Here is a 15,462-nt window from a genome sequence, read left to right as displayed (position 1 = left end):
CTCATAGTAACCCCATGTACAATGGGATAAAACTGTAGTACTCCACAGGATTTTCATGGGCTGATTTTAGAAACAGATGCTAGGCCTTCCTTCCTAGTCTGCCTTAGTCTAGAAGATCCGCAGTAACCTGTTCAGCATCAAAGCAACACACAAGCTTCCACTGACAGTTGGGTGGTAGCTGTGAATGAGGTATACTGGCACAGGAAATAAACCTGGATTTCCCACATGCAAGGCAAGAACTCTACCACTGAACCATCACTGTCTCCATGTAGAGGCTAGGATGCTGCTAAATATCCCACAATGCACAGGACAGCCCTCATGACCAAGAATAATCCAGCCTAAAATGTCTGTAGTGCTAAGGTGAGAACCCTGCCCTAGGCTTATTACTTGACACCTCTTCTCCCCAGAGGCCCAGTAAAGATGTTTGCTACACGTGTTTACCTTGTAACTCCTGGGCACAGTCAGATGACAACAGACAGTCCTACCTGTGGACAGAGGCTCCTGAGTGGTACAAATGGTTAACATGCTCAGCTAGTAACCGAAAGGTTGAAGTTTCTAGTCTACCCAGAGGCACCTCAAAAGAAGGGCCTGGCAATCTACTTCTGAAAATCAGCCAGTGAAAACCCGGTGGGTCACATCTATCTGATCCCCTTGTGCACGCGGTTGCTATGAGTCAGGGCCAACTAGAGAGCAGCTAACAACAACGACTATGTACTGTATATATGGAGTCCCTGGGTGGAGCAAACGGCAGATGCTCTAGGCTGCTAACTGAAAGGCTGGAAGTTTAAATCAACCCAGAAGTGCCTTGGAAGAAATGCCTGGTGATCTACATCCAAATAATCAACACTGAAAATCCTGTGGAGCACAGTTCTATCCTGACACACCTAAGGACACCATGAGTCTGGACCAACTCGACGGCAATGGGACTGGATACTCAGGCAGGGACATGACCCCAAGGAGCTCCTTTCAGCTCCCTGACCCACAAAACGAACAAAAGTAGGGGCTCATCTGAGCCCTTTCCATGAAACCCCAGCAAAGCAGACAGTGACTAGCCAGTCTCCTGGGACTGTCCCCAAGTTTGGCTCCTGGGCAAGCCTCCACCCCTTTTTGACCTTTCACAGAATATCTGTCATAGCCTCAGAATAAGGTCAGACCCAACTCAGCAAAACAATTCTCCAATCCAGCCCCCAATGCATTCCCTAGTGACACTGCTGGGCCCCAGGAAATTCCAGACCCACCACAAGGCGGTGACAGGCACAGTCTCCATAACCCACCCCCCTCAACCCCCTGGCCCTGGCGGCTGGCTTCTCCATGATGATGCATGCCCCTCCAGCCTTTAGTTCCAGGTCAGGGTGTCCTGGGGGGCCTGAGACCCTGAAGCAGCAGGCTCCTTGTCTTCCCTCTTCTCCTTCTCCACCTGCTTGTCCATGCTCCGCCGAGGCCCCATAGCACAGTAGTACACAGCCTCATCCTCAGCCTGCAGCTCGGAGATGCTCGAGTACCAAGTGTTCTGGCCACGTCTTTGGAGACAGAGAGGCGAGGGGGTATTTTGGCGCCTTGCTTCTCGTTTGAGGGTGAGAACCTCAGCAGAAACCTTGGCGCCTGGCCCAGCCTCTGCTGGTACCAGTGGACTTTGTGAATATCCATGTCATAGTCCTTGCTCACAGTGCAGGCAAGGGTAACTGTGGTCCCAGGGGATGAGAACACCGACAGCAGCTGGTGCAGCACCGGCTGAGATCCACAACCTGGAACAGAGGCGTGTGAGGCCCCAGGGCCAGCAAAGCAAGAGAAGGGGCAGGAGGCAGTGAGCTCCGCAGGGGCTCTCTCACCTGTGCAGAGGGTAAGCAGCGTGAGGAGGACAGGTGCCCAGGACATGGTTCAGGTGTGCTGCTCTGCCTCCTGGGTCACAGCTCCAGGCCCTCGCCTACTCACCAGCCTTTCCCCTTTCCCCTAAGAGGTGGGGCTATGCACAGCCACACCCCCACTCCGTTCCTGGCCACTGCCCTCCTGATTTTCCTTGGCTTATTTTTTTACAGCATGCGTTGGGGGGCAACCTGGTGGCTGCCTTTGTGTTTGGCAGGAAACACCTGCTGCAGGCACATGGGGTGGTGGGCAGGAGGAAAACTTGGGTCCCTGGGGGCGGGGGTCATCTCAACTTCCACATTAGGAAGCTGAGCCCACAGAAATAAGTCCTTTGTCAAAGTTTGCAAGCCTGTGAGTTAGGAAGCCAAGACATAGGGGCCCGGCCTGAGCATGACGTTCAGTCCCTGTCTTGGTCAGGATTCTCCAGAGAAACAGAACTGGTGACATGCATGTATATGTATAAAAACCAAACCAGTTGCCATCGAGTTGCAACTGATCTGTCAGGGTAAAACTCTGCTCCATAGCATTTTCAAGGCTGTGCCCTTTCAGAAGCAAATCACCTGGCCTTTCTTCCGAGGCACCTCTGGGTAGGATGCAACCACCAACCTTTTGGTTAGTAGTTGAGTGCTTAATCATTTGCACCCCCCGGTGACTCCATGTATATATAATATAGAGAGAGGGAGAGAAAGATTTACTTCAAGGGATTAGCTCACGTGGGTGTGGGGGCTGGCAAGTACAAAATCTATAGATCAGGTGGCAGGCTGGACACCACTGCAGGCTTCCATCCCAAGATCTGTAGGTTAGGTGACAGGAAGTGGAGGGAGCAAGTTCTGCCAAAATTATCTATTTATAGTCTGAAAGCAGACCACACCCTAAGGAAACTCCCCTTTCAACAGATTGACTAGTTACGTTACGTTACATTACGTTACACTACGTTACATTACGTTACATTACATTACAGAAAGTGATTACATTACATTGCATTAGGCTACACTGTGGAAGAGCAACTAGCCTAGTGTTTGACCAAAGCCCTGGGAGCCACAGCCAGGCCAAGATGACACAAACTGCACCATCAGTCCTCTTTCACACTCCCAGCACTCCCATCAACTCTAGCCCCTTTCCCTCCTAGAATGAAGGGGGCCCATCTGGGGCCCAGGGCAGGTGGGGGCAGAGGTACAGCAGCCTCTTCTCTCTCCCTCAGCCCTCACGACCGATCCTCTTCACAATGGTGTCCACAGGGAGCTGTGTGGCAGAGGTACAAGAGCTGCTCCCTCAGCCTAGTCCCTGCGTCTGCAGAAGCCCTGCTCCGCCATTTGACCTTCTGGAGGCCACGGCTCCCAGGAGGCCCAGCATCTACTCGGTGCAGATGCTTAAACAGGAATTCCCGCATCCCTTTCCTCCTTACCACATACCAGAGCTCTCTCAGTGGAGCACAGCCAGTAGGTACAGCTAGAGTGCAGAGGGGACCTTGGCTCTCAGTGGGGTCAAAGGCAAGGCTCTCTCTGGAGGGAAGTACAAAAGGGTCGCTTCAGGGGAATGGATCATTTGTGACTATTGTCCTACTTGCAAAGCATGAAAGGAGCCAGCCACCTAGAAAGGTGTTGGATGACCCACACCTATGATAATTTCCAGTGCCAACCAACCAACCAACTGTGGTCAAGTTGGCCCCGACTCATGGCCACCCCATGCGTGCAGAGTACAACTGCTCCATAGAGCTTTAAAGACTGAGCAAATCTCCAGGCCTTTCTTCCAAGGTACCTCTGGGTGGGTTTGAACCACCTACCTTTCTGTTAGTAGTAATCAAATGTTTAACTATTTGCATCACCCAGGGAATCCTCATTTCCAGTGCAGAGGCTGGAAAATTCCTAGCTGTGTCTCAGTTTCCCCAAAGAGTTTTCTTGGCTGTCATCTTTACAGAAACAGGTTGCCAGGCCTTTCTTCTGAGTTGCCTTGAGGTGGGCTTGAATGTTTAGGTTAGTAGTCAAACACAAACCATTTGCACCACCCAGGGACTTTCCAAAGACACTTAGGAGGCAACAATAAACCAAAAACCATTGCTGTTGAGTCGATTCCGACTCATAGTGACGCTATAGGACAGAGTAGAACTGCCCCATAGCGTTTCCAAGGAGCACCTGGCAGATTCAAACTGCCGACCTTTATGGTTAGCAGCCGTAGCACTTAACCACTACGCCACCAGGGTTTCCGGAGGCAACAATATGGACTTGAAAATAGAACCAGCCCACAGAAATTAAGTGAAACAAGGTATTCTCTGTTTCTGATGGAGGTGAGTAAGCCAGGAATCTCGGGGAGATAATTATTTCTCCACTTATTCAACAAATATGCAAATAAGCACTATGCGCCCGCTCTGCCAGTCATGCATATGCCAGCCAAATTTGAGAGCAAGGACACTAACAAGTTAGGACTTGCCTGCTGTGTTTAACCTAGTTCAAAATTTCCCTTAATCCCAAATAAGGAAAGAAAATGCGCACAAGACAAGCAAAGAAGAATGAAGAATACCAAAGACACGAGGTAAATATGAGACCAAGTGTCAGAAAGGGCCACATAAACCAGAGGCTCCATCAGCCTGAGACCAAAAGAACTAGACAGTGCCCAGCTACCATGATCACTGCCCTGACAGGGAACACAACGGAGAACCCCTGAGGAGCAGGAGAACAGTGGGATGCAGATCTTAAATTCTTGAAAAAGACCAGGCTTACTGGTCTGACTGAGACCCAACGGGCCCTGACGGTCACGGTCCCCGGATCCTCTGACAGTCCAAGATTGGAACCATTCTCAAAACCAACTCTACAGACAGGTATTGGCCTGGAGTGTAAGATAGACAATGATGCTGGTAAGGAAGGAACTTCGTGGCTCAAGTAGACACATGAGACTATGTGGGCGACTCCTGTCTGGTGGCGAGATGAGAAGGAAGAGGGGGACAGGAGCTGGCTGAATGGACACAGGGCATACAGGGAGGAGGGGAGGAACATGCTATCTCATTAAGGGCAGAGCAGCTGGCACAGTTTTTGTATGCGAGACTGACTTGATACATAAACTTTCACCTAAAGCACAATAAATAAATTAAAAAAAAGAAAATACCCACCAGCCAAACCGAAATTGCCCAGTACAGCATCCTCGTTCTTGTGTGTCCCTGATAGAAAACTCTAGTCTGATTGTCAAACTAGGTGCTCCCCAATTCATGAAGTGCAAATATAATGCCTATGAGTTCATATGCAAATTTGATCTTGTAGAAATTCTATTTTAACAGGTATGTCTTGGACCTTGTATACAAGGTTTTAAAAATTCATACTCCTGAGTCATTTTACTCCCTGAACCTGAGCACAATGAGATGAGCCAGCAGTGGGGGAGTCCCAATTCAAATCAGGGGACTCCAACCCATGGAAGTCTTGATGTTGTGGTAGTGATGGTTATAAAAGCTACACGGCCACCTTGGAATCATAAAGACATGTTGCATAACCTGACACTCCAAGGTCTGCTGGGTGCGGCTGTAAAGACACAGGGAACGGATGAAAGCAAAAAAAAGAAGCTTTATTTTCTTGGCAAAGAAATGGAACACACCAGAACTCTGGTCACCAAGATATCTCCCAGAACAATAGCCCAAAGAGTTCATAGTGAATCGGGTCTGGGCTCTCCAGGAGCACCCCAGGGTGGTGCCAGCTTGCTAATTGGTTTGACATGAGAGGCCATCCTCACGGTGGTCCAGTCTTCTATGCCTGTTCAGTCTGAAAGGGGGCCCCAAAGATGGCATTTTTCCCACATCCAGGGTGTAGATGGGGGTGTGTTTTTCAGCCTCTCATGTCAATAAGACAACTGAGCGGCAAGGTCATCAGTATTGCTCAGTTCAGGAGGGCCTGAGCTAGTCCAAGACTGGTTTTAGCTGGACTGAAGACCCCAGTCTCTCGTTTTCTTTAACTGAGTCAGAACCAAAGTACACCTAAATAAGGAGATACTCTAAAAGCAGAGGTTAGTTCCTGTTTTGCCTAATAAAGGGACAGCTTTTTTTTTTTTTTTTTCCATGCTGGGAGTTAACTCTTAAGAGGTTGCTCAAGATGGCAGGCTCGGCCCCTTGGCACAGCCACTTGTTTATTCAACTTGGCTGTTATACTGCTGGTCTCAACTGTGTGTGAAAAAATAAAAGAAAATTTTACTAAGCTTACAAAAGGGGGGAAAAAAGGGCACAGCAGGAGTGGTCATGGGTGTGCTGAAACTGTGGGGACTCAGCCTCTCCTCCCCTGAGAGCTGAGCCTGAGCCTGGCTCCCGGTTAATCGGAAAGTGGAAGGAGAAGCACACAGACCCTCCATCCAGGGTCTCCCTGGGCTCTTAGCCGCTCTCCCCTTCCCAGACCAGCAGGGAGATGAGGAATCAGGGCTCTGGGATTCCAAAGGGCAGGAGAGAAGGCAGCATGTGTGAGGCAGTGATTCACCACTTCTGGTGTCCAGCGGACAATCAAGACAAAACCCAAATCACGGTCATACCGTCATCCCTTAGAACCCACAAGGCCCTGGGCCAGACCCCCAGAGGGAGACTCAGACCACAGCTCCCAAGTAGGAGGGGTGGCCTGGTCCTGAGTCCCTGATCCTGAGAGTGGCTGAATCGGTACAGCCTTAGCCCATGGCCCCCATGGAGGGAGGGTTCACCCGCTTCCTGATCCCCCACCGCTGGGGTGAGACCCCCAGCCCCTGCCTTCACTCCCCTACCCAGCCACAGGAGAGGGAGAGTTTCATGCTCATCTACCCACTGATCCCTGACACTCCTCAGTCCAGCCTCAGGCCCCAGGTGCTTAGGGTGGGGACCTCCCTGTTGGTGCTGTCTGACCCTGAGGAGCAGGGTGTGTCCAGGAGGGAGTCACCCACCCTACAGAAATTGCCTAGAGGCGGCTCTGATGGAGATCAAGTCTGAGAGTTTGTGGCCTGGCCATCTGGGTCTCCTGGTGATCCCAATGTGAGCACCAGCCTTCCCTACCCCCATGGCTAGAGCCCAGGCTCTTTTAGGGTCCCGAGATGGGAGACATTTCCTAGCTGGGAACACGGACCGCCTTCCCACCTACCCACAGGCCTGCCTGGGTCCTCACCCAATTCTTCAAGTAACTAGTTTCTCTCAGCCTAGTCAGCTGGAATAATCCTCTTCCTCTGTGAGGAAATGTCTAGAAACAAAGCCCTCAGGGAGTGATCTGAGGACCCCAGAATGGTTCCCCTACCCTGTTTTATTGTTGTCACTTGCTGCACTAGAGGTTCTGCTGGGTGAGGTCTCAGGCACCCTGCTCTTTAAAGCCACTGACTTGTGGTATTTTTTGTTACGGCAGCACTAGGTAACTAAGACAACTATATTTGGAGAGGGCAGCTCAATTTTCCTTATATAACTTGTTTTCAAAACCAGAGAATGATACTGTGTGGATCTGGGATTCAGGTTTTAAAACAAAATATTCACTGTTAAATGACACACTTGTACATGTAAAAACACACTTGTCTAGACAGCAGGAGTTGGCCGTCAAAGTGTGAAGATTGCATTCACTTTGAATATTCTATGAGGATCGCCATGGTTACGTGGTGGTTACATCTTGCCCTCAGTTCTAACTGGCACTCTGAGCACTGAGACTTTCAGAGCTTGGAGCAGGAAAAAAAGCTCTCAGCTTCGTACCTACAGTCTCCCAAGATGGGAAACCTAAACTGCAGTACCAGAGATATATTCGTATGGGCTTTTCAAATGCTGTCTCTCCACATAGGCCAGTGAACTTTTCTAAAAATATTTTCTCACCTTGTTTCATTTCCTCCTCTCCAGTTTGTCATGCAGACTTATAAAAGTGTTCTATAGTTTTGTTTTATTCAACTGATATTTTTGATTCTTCTATCAGACTGGCTGCCTTTAAAATTCTTCTCCAGTTACAAAACTGCAGTATTTCGTATTACAGCCTACACCCCTCATATTCTCCCCTCCCGCAACTAGGTATTCTCTGGGGAAAATATGGTGACTTCTACTTTAATGTAGTTTTTAGCTCACCATAAACCTATTAAAATGATTAATTTCAGAAATTTGGCATGAATCCAGATGGGGGAGATGGCTAGGAAGGCATTTCACACAATGAAGGGTACATGCCTCTGTTTTTCATATGTCTTCCCCTACTCTGAATCCTGAGATGTGTATTTTCTTCAGTATATCCGAGGCATGTTACTTCCATTCATATAAGTAGTTTTCCAAAACAGATCATAGGAACTTATGTGTCTACATGTCGGTTTGTAAACTAAAACACACATTTACTTTTTTTTTAATAAACATTTTATTTAAATAAATTCTCCAGTAGGAAATGGAGAACTCATTGCCTTTACTTGGGAGAAAGCTTTGTAAAAAGATATGTCAAATTTTATCTGTACAGCTCACCAACACTCCCTTATTGAAAACATCAGTACTTCCACACCACAGTTCCCAAAAGGACCTCAAAAAGTCTCAATATTCTGTTATCTCCTTTGGCTTACTTCTCTCATGGTTCTACCCAAGCTTTATTAATGGTTCACTACATATCATCATCTCCACCTTCATAGATTTCCTTTCACTATATATCCCGTTGTAATGGGAGCAACCACAGCCACTGGCTTTTCACTGTCAAGAGGGTCTGTTTTGCCCTGATTTCTGCTGCATCTTGTTCCTGATTTCTGTCTCAATCTTGGATTTTTCAGCTGTAAGGGCATCACATACTCTTTTTCCAGTGGTCTTCTCCAGCAACACCTTTGCTCTTCCATATCTTTCTGTAGCTCTTCCAAAGCAGAAGCCGTGGTAGGGCTGGGTCAGACGGAAGCCCGGAGCTGCAGTCGTGTAGGACAGAGGACAGGAAACGCCGCACCAAGCGCGCTCACCAGAGCACACACAGCACTGGCACCAGTTGTAGTGCCCACAGCCCATGCGCACACCCAACCCTGCGTGCGGTCGCGGCCCACACCTCTACTTTTGTCCTTTGGAGAGTTATTAAAATTCTCATTTACAAAGATATCAATTCTATGCTACCACTTGTCTTAGTTACCTAGTGCTGCAATAACAAATGCCACAAGTGGACAGGTTTAACAAACAGAAATTTATTCCCTCGCAGTTTAGGAGGTTAGAAGTCCGAATCCAGGGTGCCAGCTCTAGGTGAAGTCTTTTCTCTCTCTGTTGGCTCTGGAGGAAGGTCCTTGTCATCAATCTTTCCCTGGTCTAGGAGCTTCTCAGCATAGGGACCCTGGGTCCAAAGGACATGCTCTGCTCCTGGTTGTTCTTGTGTGGTGGTAATGAGGTCCCTCTCCTCTCTGCTCCCTTCTCTTTCATATCTCAAAAGAGATTGATAAAGATACAACCTAATACTGTAGATTATGTCCTGCCTCATCAACATAACTGCCTCTAATCCTGCCTCATTAACATCACAGAGGTTAGGATTTACAACACATAAGTAATTACATCAGATCACAAAATCAAGGACAATCACATAACGCTGGAAATCATTGCCTAGCCAAACAGATACACATTTCTGGGGACACGATCCACTCCATAATACCTCCCAACCCATTTACCTTCCCAGAGGTAACCAAAAAAACCAAACCAAACCCATTGCCTTCGAGTCGATTCTGACTCATAGCCACCCTATAGGACAGAGCAGAACTGCCCCAGGATTTCCAAGGAGCACCTGGTGGATTTGAACTGCTGACCTTTTGGTTACTATGCCACCACAGTTTTCTCCCAGAGGTAGGCATGGTGAAAATACAGCAATATTTTTAGCTCATTTACCCAATAAGTAACCAATCTTCCAACACACAATGACAGACACAGGAATAGGCTAACAAGTGGATAGAAACTGATAGGAACCAAGTACACAGAGAGTTAGTTAATACAGAGAAAAACAGGTAATGCACACAGATGAAGAGAGAAATAAAAATTACCTAAATTGAAAATAACATATGTTTGCATATAAAGTTGCAACTTCCAAAAAGAATGAGTCTCTAAGATTTTGCTTTGATGTAACCACTGAGCTCTCCTGACTCTTTCCAAAAGCTATGCTATAGTCATTGCTGTGAGTTGGCAACTCTCTCAGTTTTGAGCCACATATATCTACCAGGAGCAAATAATGCAGGGTGATAATGTCTCACAGGTTTTAGAAAACAAGACCTTTTATAATGCATCGTGCCCCTCCCCCCAGTAAACTGGTGTTTATCCATTTGACCAGGTATCAGTTGACCAAAGGCCAGACAACCCATTTATTCTGGAAACCAATCCTGCACCCTTTGGCACAGTGGCCACTGAGTGTGGGCTCACACAGTCACCAGCAGCTTTCTTTGACAGCTTTGTCTGATTAATTCAACACTGAGTCTGGATTAAGACACAGTGGTTGTTTTTAGGCAAAGCAGCTGTGTCATGTAAAGAGCAATGGCCTGGGATCTCGGATTCCTGGCTTTGAATGCAGCTCTGAGTCTTAAGCTGTGAGATCTCAGGCAAGATGTTTCACCTCTCATTAGCCTTCCTGAGCATTGATACTGCACACATTACATACTACAACTCATTCGAGCCTCACCACAGACACATGTCACTATCTCTACTCTTTAGGTAGAGAAACTGAGGTGCAGAGATGAATGTGCCCAAGGTCATGGACTCCTAGGCAGAAAGGTCAAAATGTGAACCCAGGCATGTGGCCTAATGATGATGCTCAGAACTACTGGCCTTCACTTTTCACTCAGCCATAGGATCAATAGTCACTGTGTAAGGTGTTCCAGCTTCTATATAAGCCTGGAAGTACCTGAGCCTACAGATATACCAAACACTGTCCATCATTCTAAAGCCACCTCAGCGGTCACACAGCCCAAGGATCTTTCAGTGCATATTACCTCAGACTAGGCATTGTCATTAGTGGGGATGAGGAATGGGGACATGGTAAAAGAAACTGATTTTCCAGGTAAAGTCTGGTCATGTCTGTACAGTTCCTGGTAGCAGTTCTGCTTTTTAGGTGGTGGGGGTTTGTGTGCATGGGCTTAGGGGGCTCCTGTGAATGAGTCAAGGAGTGCTAGTGGCACAATGGTTGAGCATTCAGCTGCTAACCGAAAAGTTGGTGGTTCAAATTCACTAGCAGCTCTGCAGGAGAAAAAACCTGGTGATCTGTTCCCTGAAGATTTACAGCCTTTCACCCTTCAGCCAAAGATCAGACAGGCCCTTAAAACAAACAACCATACACATATCTCAAGCATGTATATGAGACCAAATGGGCACACCAGCCCTGGAGCAAGGATGAAGGGAAGGAGGGCACAAAAGGGCTGGTTGAATGGAAATGGGGAACCCAGGGTCAAGAAGCGAAGAGTGTTCACACCTAACAGGGTAGGCAACAATGTCACAAAACAATATGTGTAGTAAGTGCTTAACGAGAAACTGGTTTGCTCTACGAACCTTCATCTAAAGCACAATTAAAAAAAAAAAAAAAAGATTTACAGCCTTTATAATAAAGGGCATTTATACAAAGCCAACAGCCAACAACATTCTAAATGGAGACTGAAAGCAATCCCCTTGAGAGCAAGAGCCAGACAAGAATGCCCTTTATCACCACTCTTATTCAACATTGTGCTGGAAGTCCTAGCTAGAGCAATAAGGCAAGAAAAAGAAATAAAGGGCATCCAAATTGATAAGGAAGAGGTAAAACTATTCCTACTTGCAGATGATAGGATCTTGTACACAGAGAACCCCAAAAAATCCACAAGAAAGCTACCAGAACTAAGAGACGATTTCATCAAAGCAGCGGGATAAAAGATTAACATGCAAAAATCAGTTGGATTCCTGTACATCAACAAAGAGAACTTTGACAAGGAAATCACCAAATCAATACCATTTACAACAGCCACCAAGAAGATGAAGTATTTAGGAAGAAATCTAACCAGGGGCATAAAAGACCTAAACAAAGAAAACTACAAAACAATACCGCAAGAAAACAAAAGAGACCTACATAAGTGGGAAAACATACCGTGCTCATGGATAGGAAGCCTCAACATCGTGAAAATGTCGATTCTACCCAAAACAACCTACGGATATAATGCAATCCTGATTCAGATTCCAACAGCATTCTTTAATGAGCTGGAGGAACAATTCACCAATTTTATATGGAAAGGGAAGAGGCCCCAGATAAGCAAAGCATTACGGAAGAAGAAGAACAAAGTAGGAGACTTCATACTACCTGATTTTGGAACCTGTTATACAGCATGGTAGTCAAAACAGTTAGGTACTGGTACAATGACACATAGACCAATGAAAGAAAATTGAGAACCCAGACGTAAATCCATCCATCTATAAGCAGTTGGTATTTCACAAGGGGCCAGAGTTCGTTAAGTGGGGAAAAGACAGTCTCTTAAATAAATGGTGCTGCATAACCAGATGTTTTTGGGGTTTTTTTTGGTTCTTTTGGCATAAACAAGATCCATACCTCACACCATACACAAAAACTAACTCAAAATGGATCAAAGACCTTAACATAAAGTCTAAAATGATAAAGATCATGGAAGATAAAATAGAGACAATGCTAGGGGTCCTAAAATATGGCATAAATAGGATACACACCATAACTAACAATGCACAAACACAAGAAGAGAAACTAGGAGCTTCTGGAGCTCCTAAAAATTAAATGCTTAAGCTCATCAAAAGACTTCACCAAGAGTAAAAAGAGATGCTACAGACCGGGAAACAGAACAACAACACTAGTAAGTCCACGTGGTGTGATTGTGAATGGGCACGTGTGTGCCCATGTGAGTGTGCACATGTGTGAGTAAAGGTCTTTTTCTTCATTCGGGTACCTCTTCCAGGGCATCAGCTGTCTCACTGCAGCAATCTTGGAGCAGGAGGATTTGGGAAAGGGAATGAGGGGAACTCTTGTCTCATGGGTCCTGTGCAGGATCTAGAGGCCTCAGGTGTTCAGTGGTCTCTGGTCCCAGGGAATCAACTCCGTTCCCTGCCCAGATCCATCACTCATCAGTGTTGTGACTCAGGCAAGTCACTTAACCTCTCAAATTTCAGTGCCCTAAACCGTAAAATATGGGTCATAGCCCCTGCTCTGCACATCCCACAGGTCTGATGTGCGATCACAGGAGATAACATATTCTCCATGAGCTGTATAAAGCATTATGCCCATGCAAAGCCTGAAAAGTAAGCTTCCAGCCATCCTCCCCATAGTATACTATCCAGTACCCTCTCTGAAGGCAGCCATTACCACATTTCTTGCTTCTCCTTCCTGACATTTAATAATTGAACACTATGGAGTGTACATTTCTTAAGGCTTTCCTTTATTTACTTATTTGTAGCCCATAATATAATACTAAAAATAGGCCCTGTTAACATGTCAACATCATACAACAGGGAGCTGAGATACAGAGAGGTTAGCTTTCCCAGGTACATGTGACTTCTAACTGACAGTTGAACCCAGGTGATCAGGCACCAGCACCCATGCTCTCACTCACTGTGCTGTGCTGCCTTCCTATGTTATCTTATGCAAAGAAAGGTATCTGCCCGTGCAGTCTCTCTGTTGAGTGTTTTAACTGCACACCAAACTTCAAGATCTTCCTAAAGCCCAACTTTGATTCACGTGGCTCTGCTATGGGGTTGGTCAATAATGGGATCAAAAGTTTGAACTATGAATAAATGATTAATAATTTTCCTATGGTCTTCTGCCAGCAATATGTCAACAGCTCTCTGTCTCTGTTTGACTGCATTTCCCAGGATCTTGTCTCAATGGTACGAGAACAGTTGATTCTTCGTCAAGAAAATCAACGGCCCACCCCCGGCACTGGGTCAGCCTCGTCAGGATGGGATTCTAGAGAAGCAACAGGGTGCACTGTCACACACCCTCTGGGAACAGCTCAGTGCACGGTACTGTAGATGCTCAATCATTTACTTTAATTTGAGAGAAACGACCGTAGTTTATTCAGGGTCCCCTATTTAGGGGAAACTATAAAAATTATAACCATATTTTATTTAGCTGTGAAAATTGTGATTTACTAAGTCAACCAGTAGTGCTACAACCACAGAATAAAAAGATGCACTTGGTTCACATTTCGTGATAGACAACACCTCATGCTAATGTCTGCATGTTAGCTGACTGTTGAACATTTGCTAAAATAGATCTATCCCTGAAACAGTGCTGCCAGATTATGTTTTGTTTTTAATTAATAGGATTACATTTTTAGGACAGCTTTAGATTAACATAAAAATTTAGCATATACTACAGAAAGTTCTCATACGCACTGTCTTAGGTACCTAGTGCTGCTATTAACAGAAATACTACAAGTGGATAGCTTTAACACAGAGAAATTCATTTTCTCACAGTCTCTTAGGCTACAAGTCCAAATTCAGGGCTTCAGCTCCAGGCGAAGGCTTTCTCTCTCTGTTGGTTCTAGGGAAGGTCATCAACCTTGCCCTGGTCAAGGAGCTTCCAGGCCCAGGGACCCAGGGTCCAAAGGATGGACTCTGCTCCTGATGCTGCTGTCTTGGTGGTATGAGGTCCCCATGTCTCTCTGCTCACTTCCCACTTTTATATCTCAAAAGAGATTGGCTTAAGACACTATCTCATTTTATAGATCTCATCAATATAACTGCTTGTAATCCATCTCATTAACATCATAGTGATAGAATTTACAAGACCTAGGGAAATCACATCAGAAGACAAAATGGTAGACAATCACACAATACTGGGAATTATGACCTAGCCAAGTTGACAGGTATTTTGGGAGGACACAATTCAATCCATGACACCCACCAAGTCCCCTTCCTCAGCACACTGTTCCCCCATTATTGAAGTCTTTGATTACTATAGTATATTTGCTATAGTTAAAGAACCAATATTATTAACTAAAGTCCATAGTTTACATTAAGGTTCATCTTTTCCATTGTATAGTTCTATGGTGTATTACTTTCCTAAGGCTGCTCTAACAAACTACCACAAGATGGGTGTTTAAAAGAACAGAAATTAATTCCTCACAGTCTGGAGGCTTGTTGTCAGGTTGTTATTAAGTGCCATGGAGTCAGTTCTGACTCATAGCCACCCTATGTACAATAGAACAAAACACCGCCCGGTCCTGCGCCATCCTTACAATCGCTGTAATGCTTGAGCCCATTGTTGCAGCCACTGTGTCAATCCATCTCGTTGAGGGTCTTCCTCTTTTTCACTGACCCTCTACTTTACCAAGCATGATTTTCTTCTCCAGGGACTGGTCCCTCCTGGTGATATGCCCAAAGTATGTGGAATTCTCAGTGAATGGTCATTCTAATACGGGGAAAATACAGAGATCACTAGAGAATGTCCAACAGAATGGAAGGTCAGGTTGCTTACCTCGTACAAACGAAGCACAAGGAATGCTCCTCCCCCACTTGCATCTTTGGTTATGACAACAAACCTGGGCTTGACTGCACAAAAGGAACTGTCCCAGGTCATGTGAGAAAGCCAGTTGTCATCATAACACTGGTCATTTTTCACCTTGCCCAAACACGTGCTGAAACAAGCTCTGTTGTGCCAGTGGTTTCATTGTGTCTAGAGAAGAGGAGTAGAAAGTATGTTACAACCAAACTGACAGTGTTACTTTCACAAATGAAAACTG

The 15,462-nt window shown here is 46.0% G+C and overlaps 1 protein-coding gene across 1 annotated transcript; it reads right to left on the bottom strand.

Annotated features, from left to right (window-relative positions):
* Positions 1–1,336: 1,336 nt before the first annotated feature.
* Positions 1,337–1,875, bottom strand: LOC135228271 (immunoglobulin iota chain-like). The gene is made up of 3 exons (XM_064272956.1): positions 1,830–1,875; positions 1,595–1,745; positions 1,337–1,520 (listed from the first exon to the last, which is right to left on the bottom strand). Exons 1-3 carry the CDS (start codon positions 1,873–1,875, stop codon positions 1,337–1,339), a joined length of 381 nt encoding a protein of 126 aa, XP_064129026.1.
* Positions 1,876–15,462: the final 13,587 nt, after the last annotated feature.

Source organism: Loxodonta africana, chromosome 19 (assembly GCF_030014295.1).
Source record: "Loxodonta africana isolate mLoxAfr1 chromosome 19, mLoxAfr1.hap2, whole genome shotgun sequence".
Classification (NCBI taxonomy): Eukaryota; Metazoa; Chordata; class Mammalia; order Proboscidea; family Elephantidae; genus Loxodonta; species Loxodonta africana.
The sequence above is the reverse complement of the archived record's forward strand: the minus strand, read 5'-3'. Positions and strand labels throughout refer to the sequence as shown.

What these genes read in the sequence shown, in the direction of transcription:
- LOC135228271 (XM_064272956.1), bottom strand. Translation starts at nt 1,875, where the DNA reads ATGTCCTGGGCACCTGTCCTCCTCACGCTGCTTACCCTCTGCACAG. An exon ending in GCTGCTTACCCTCTGCACAG is followed by an intron (nt 1,746 to 1,829) that starts GTGAGAGAGCCC and finishes CCTCTGTTCCAG; the next exon opens with GTTGTGGATCTCAGCCGGTG. An exon ending in AGGCTGGGCCAGGCGCCAAG is followed by an intron (nt 1,521 to 1,594) that starts GTTTCTGCTGAG and finishes CTGTCTCCAAAG; the next exon opens with ACGTGGCCAGAACACTTGGT.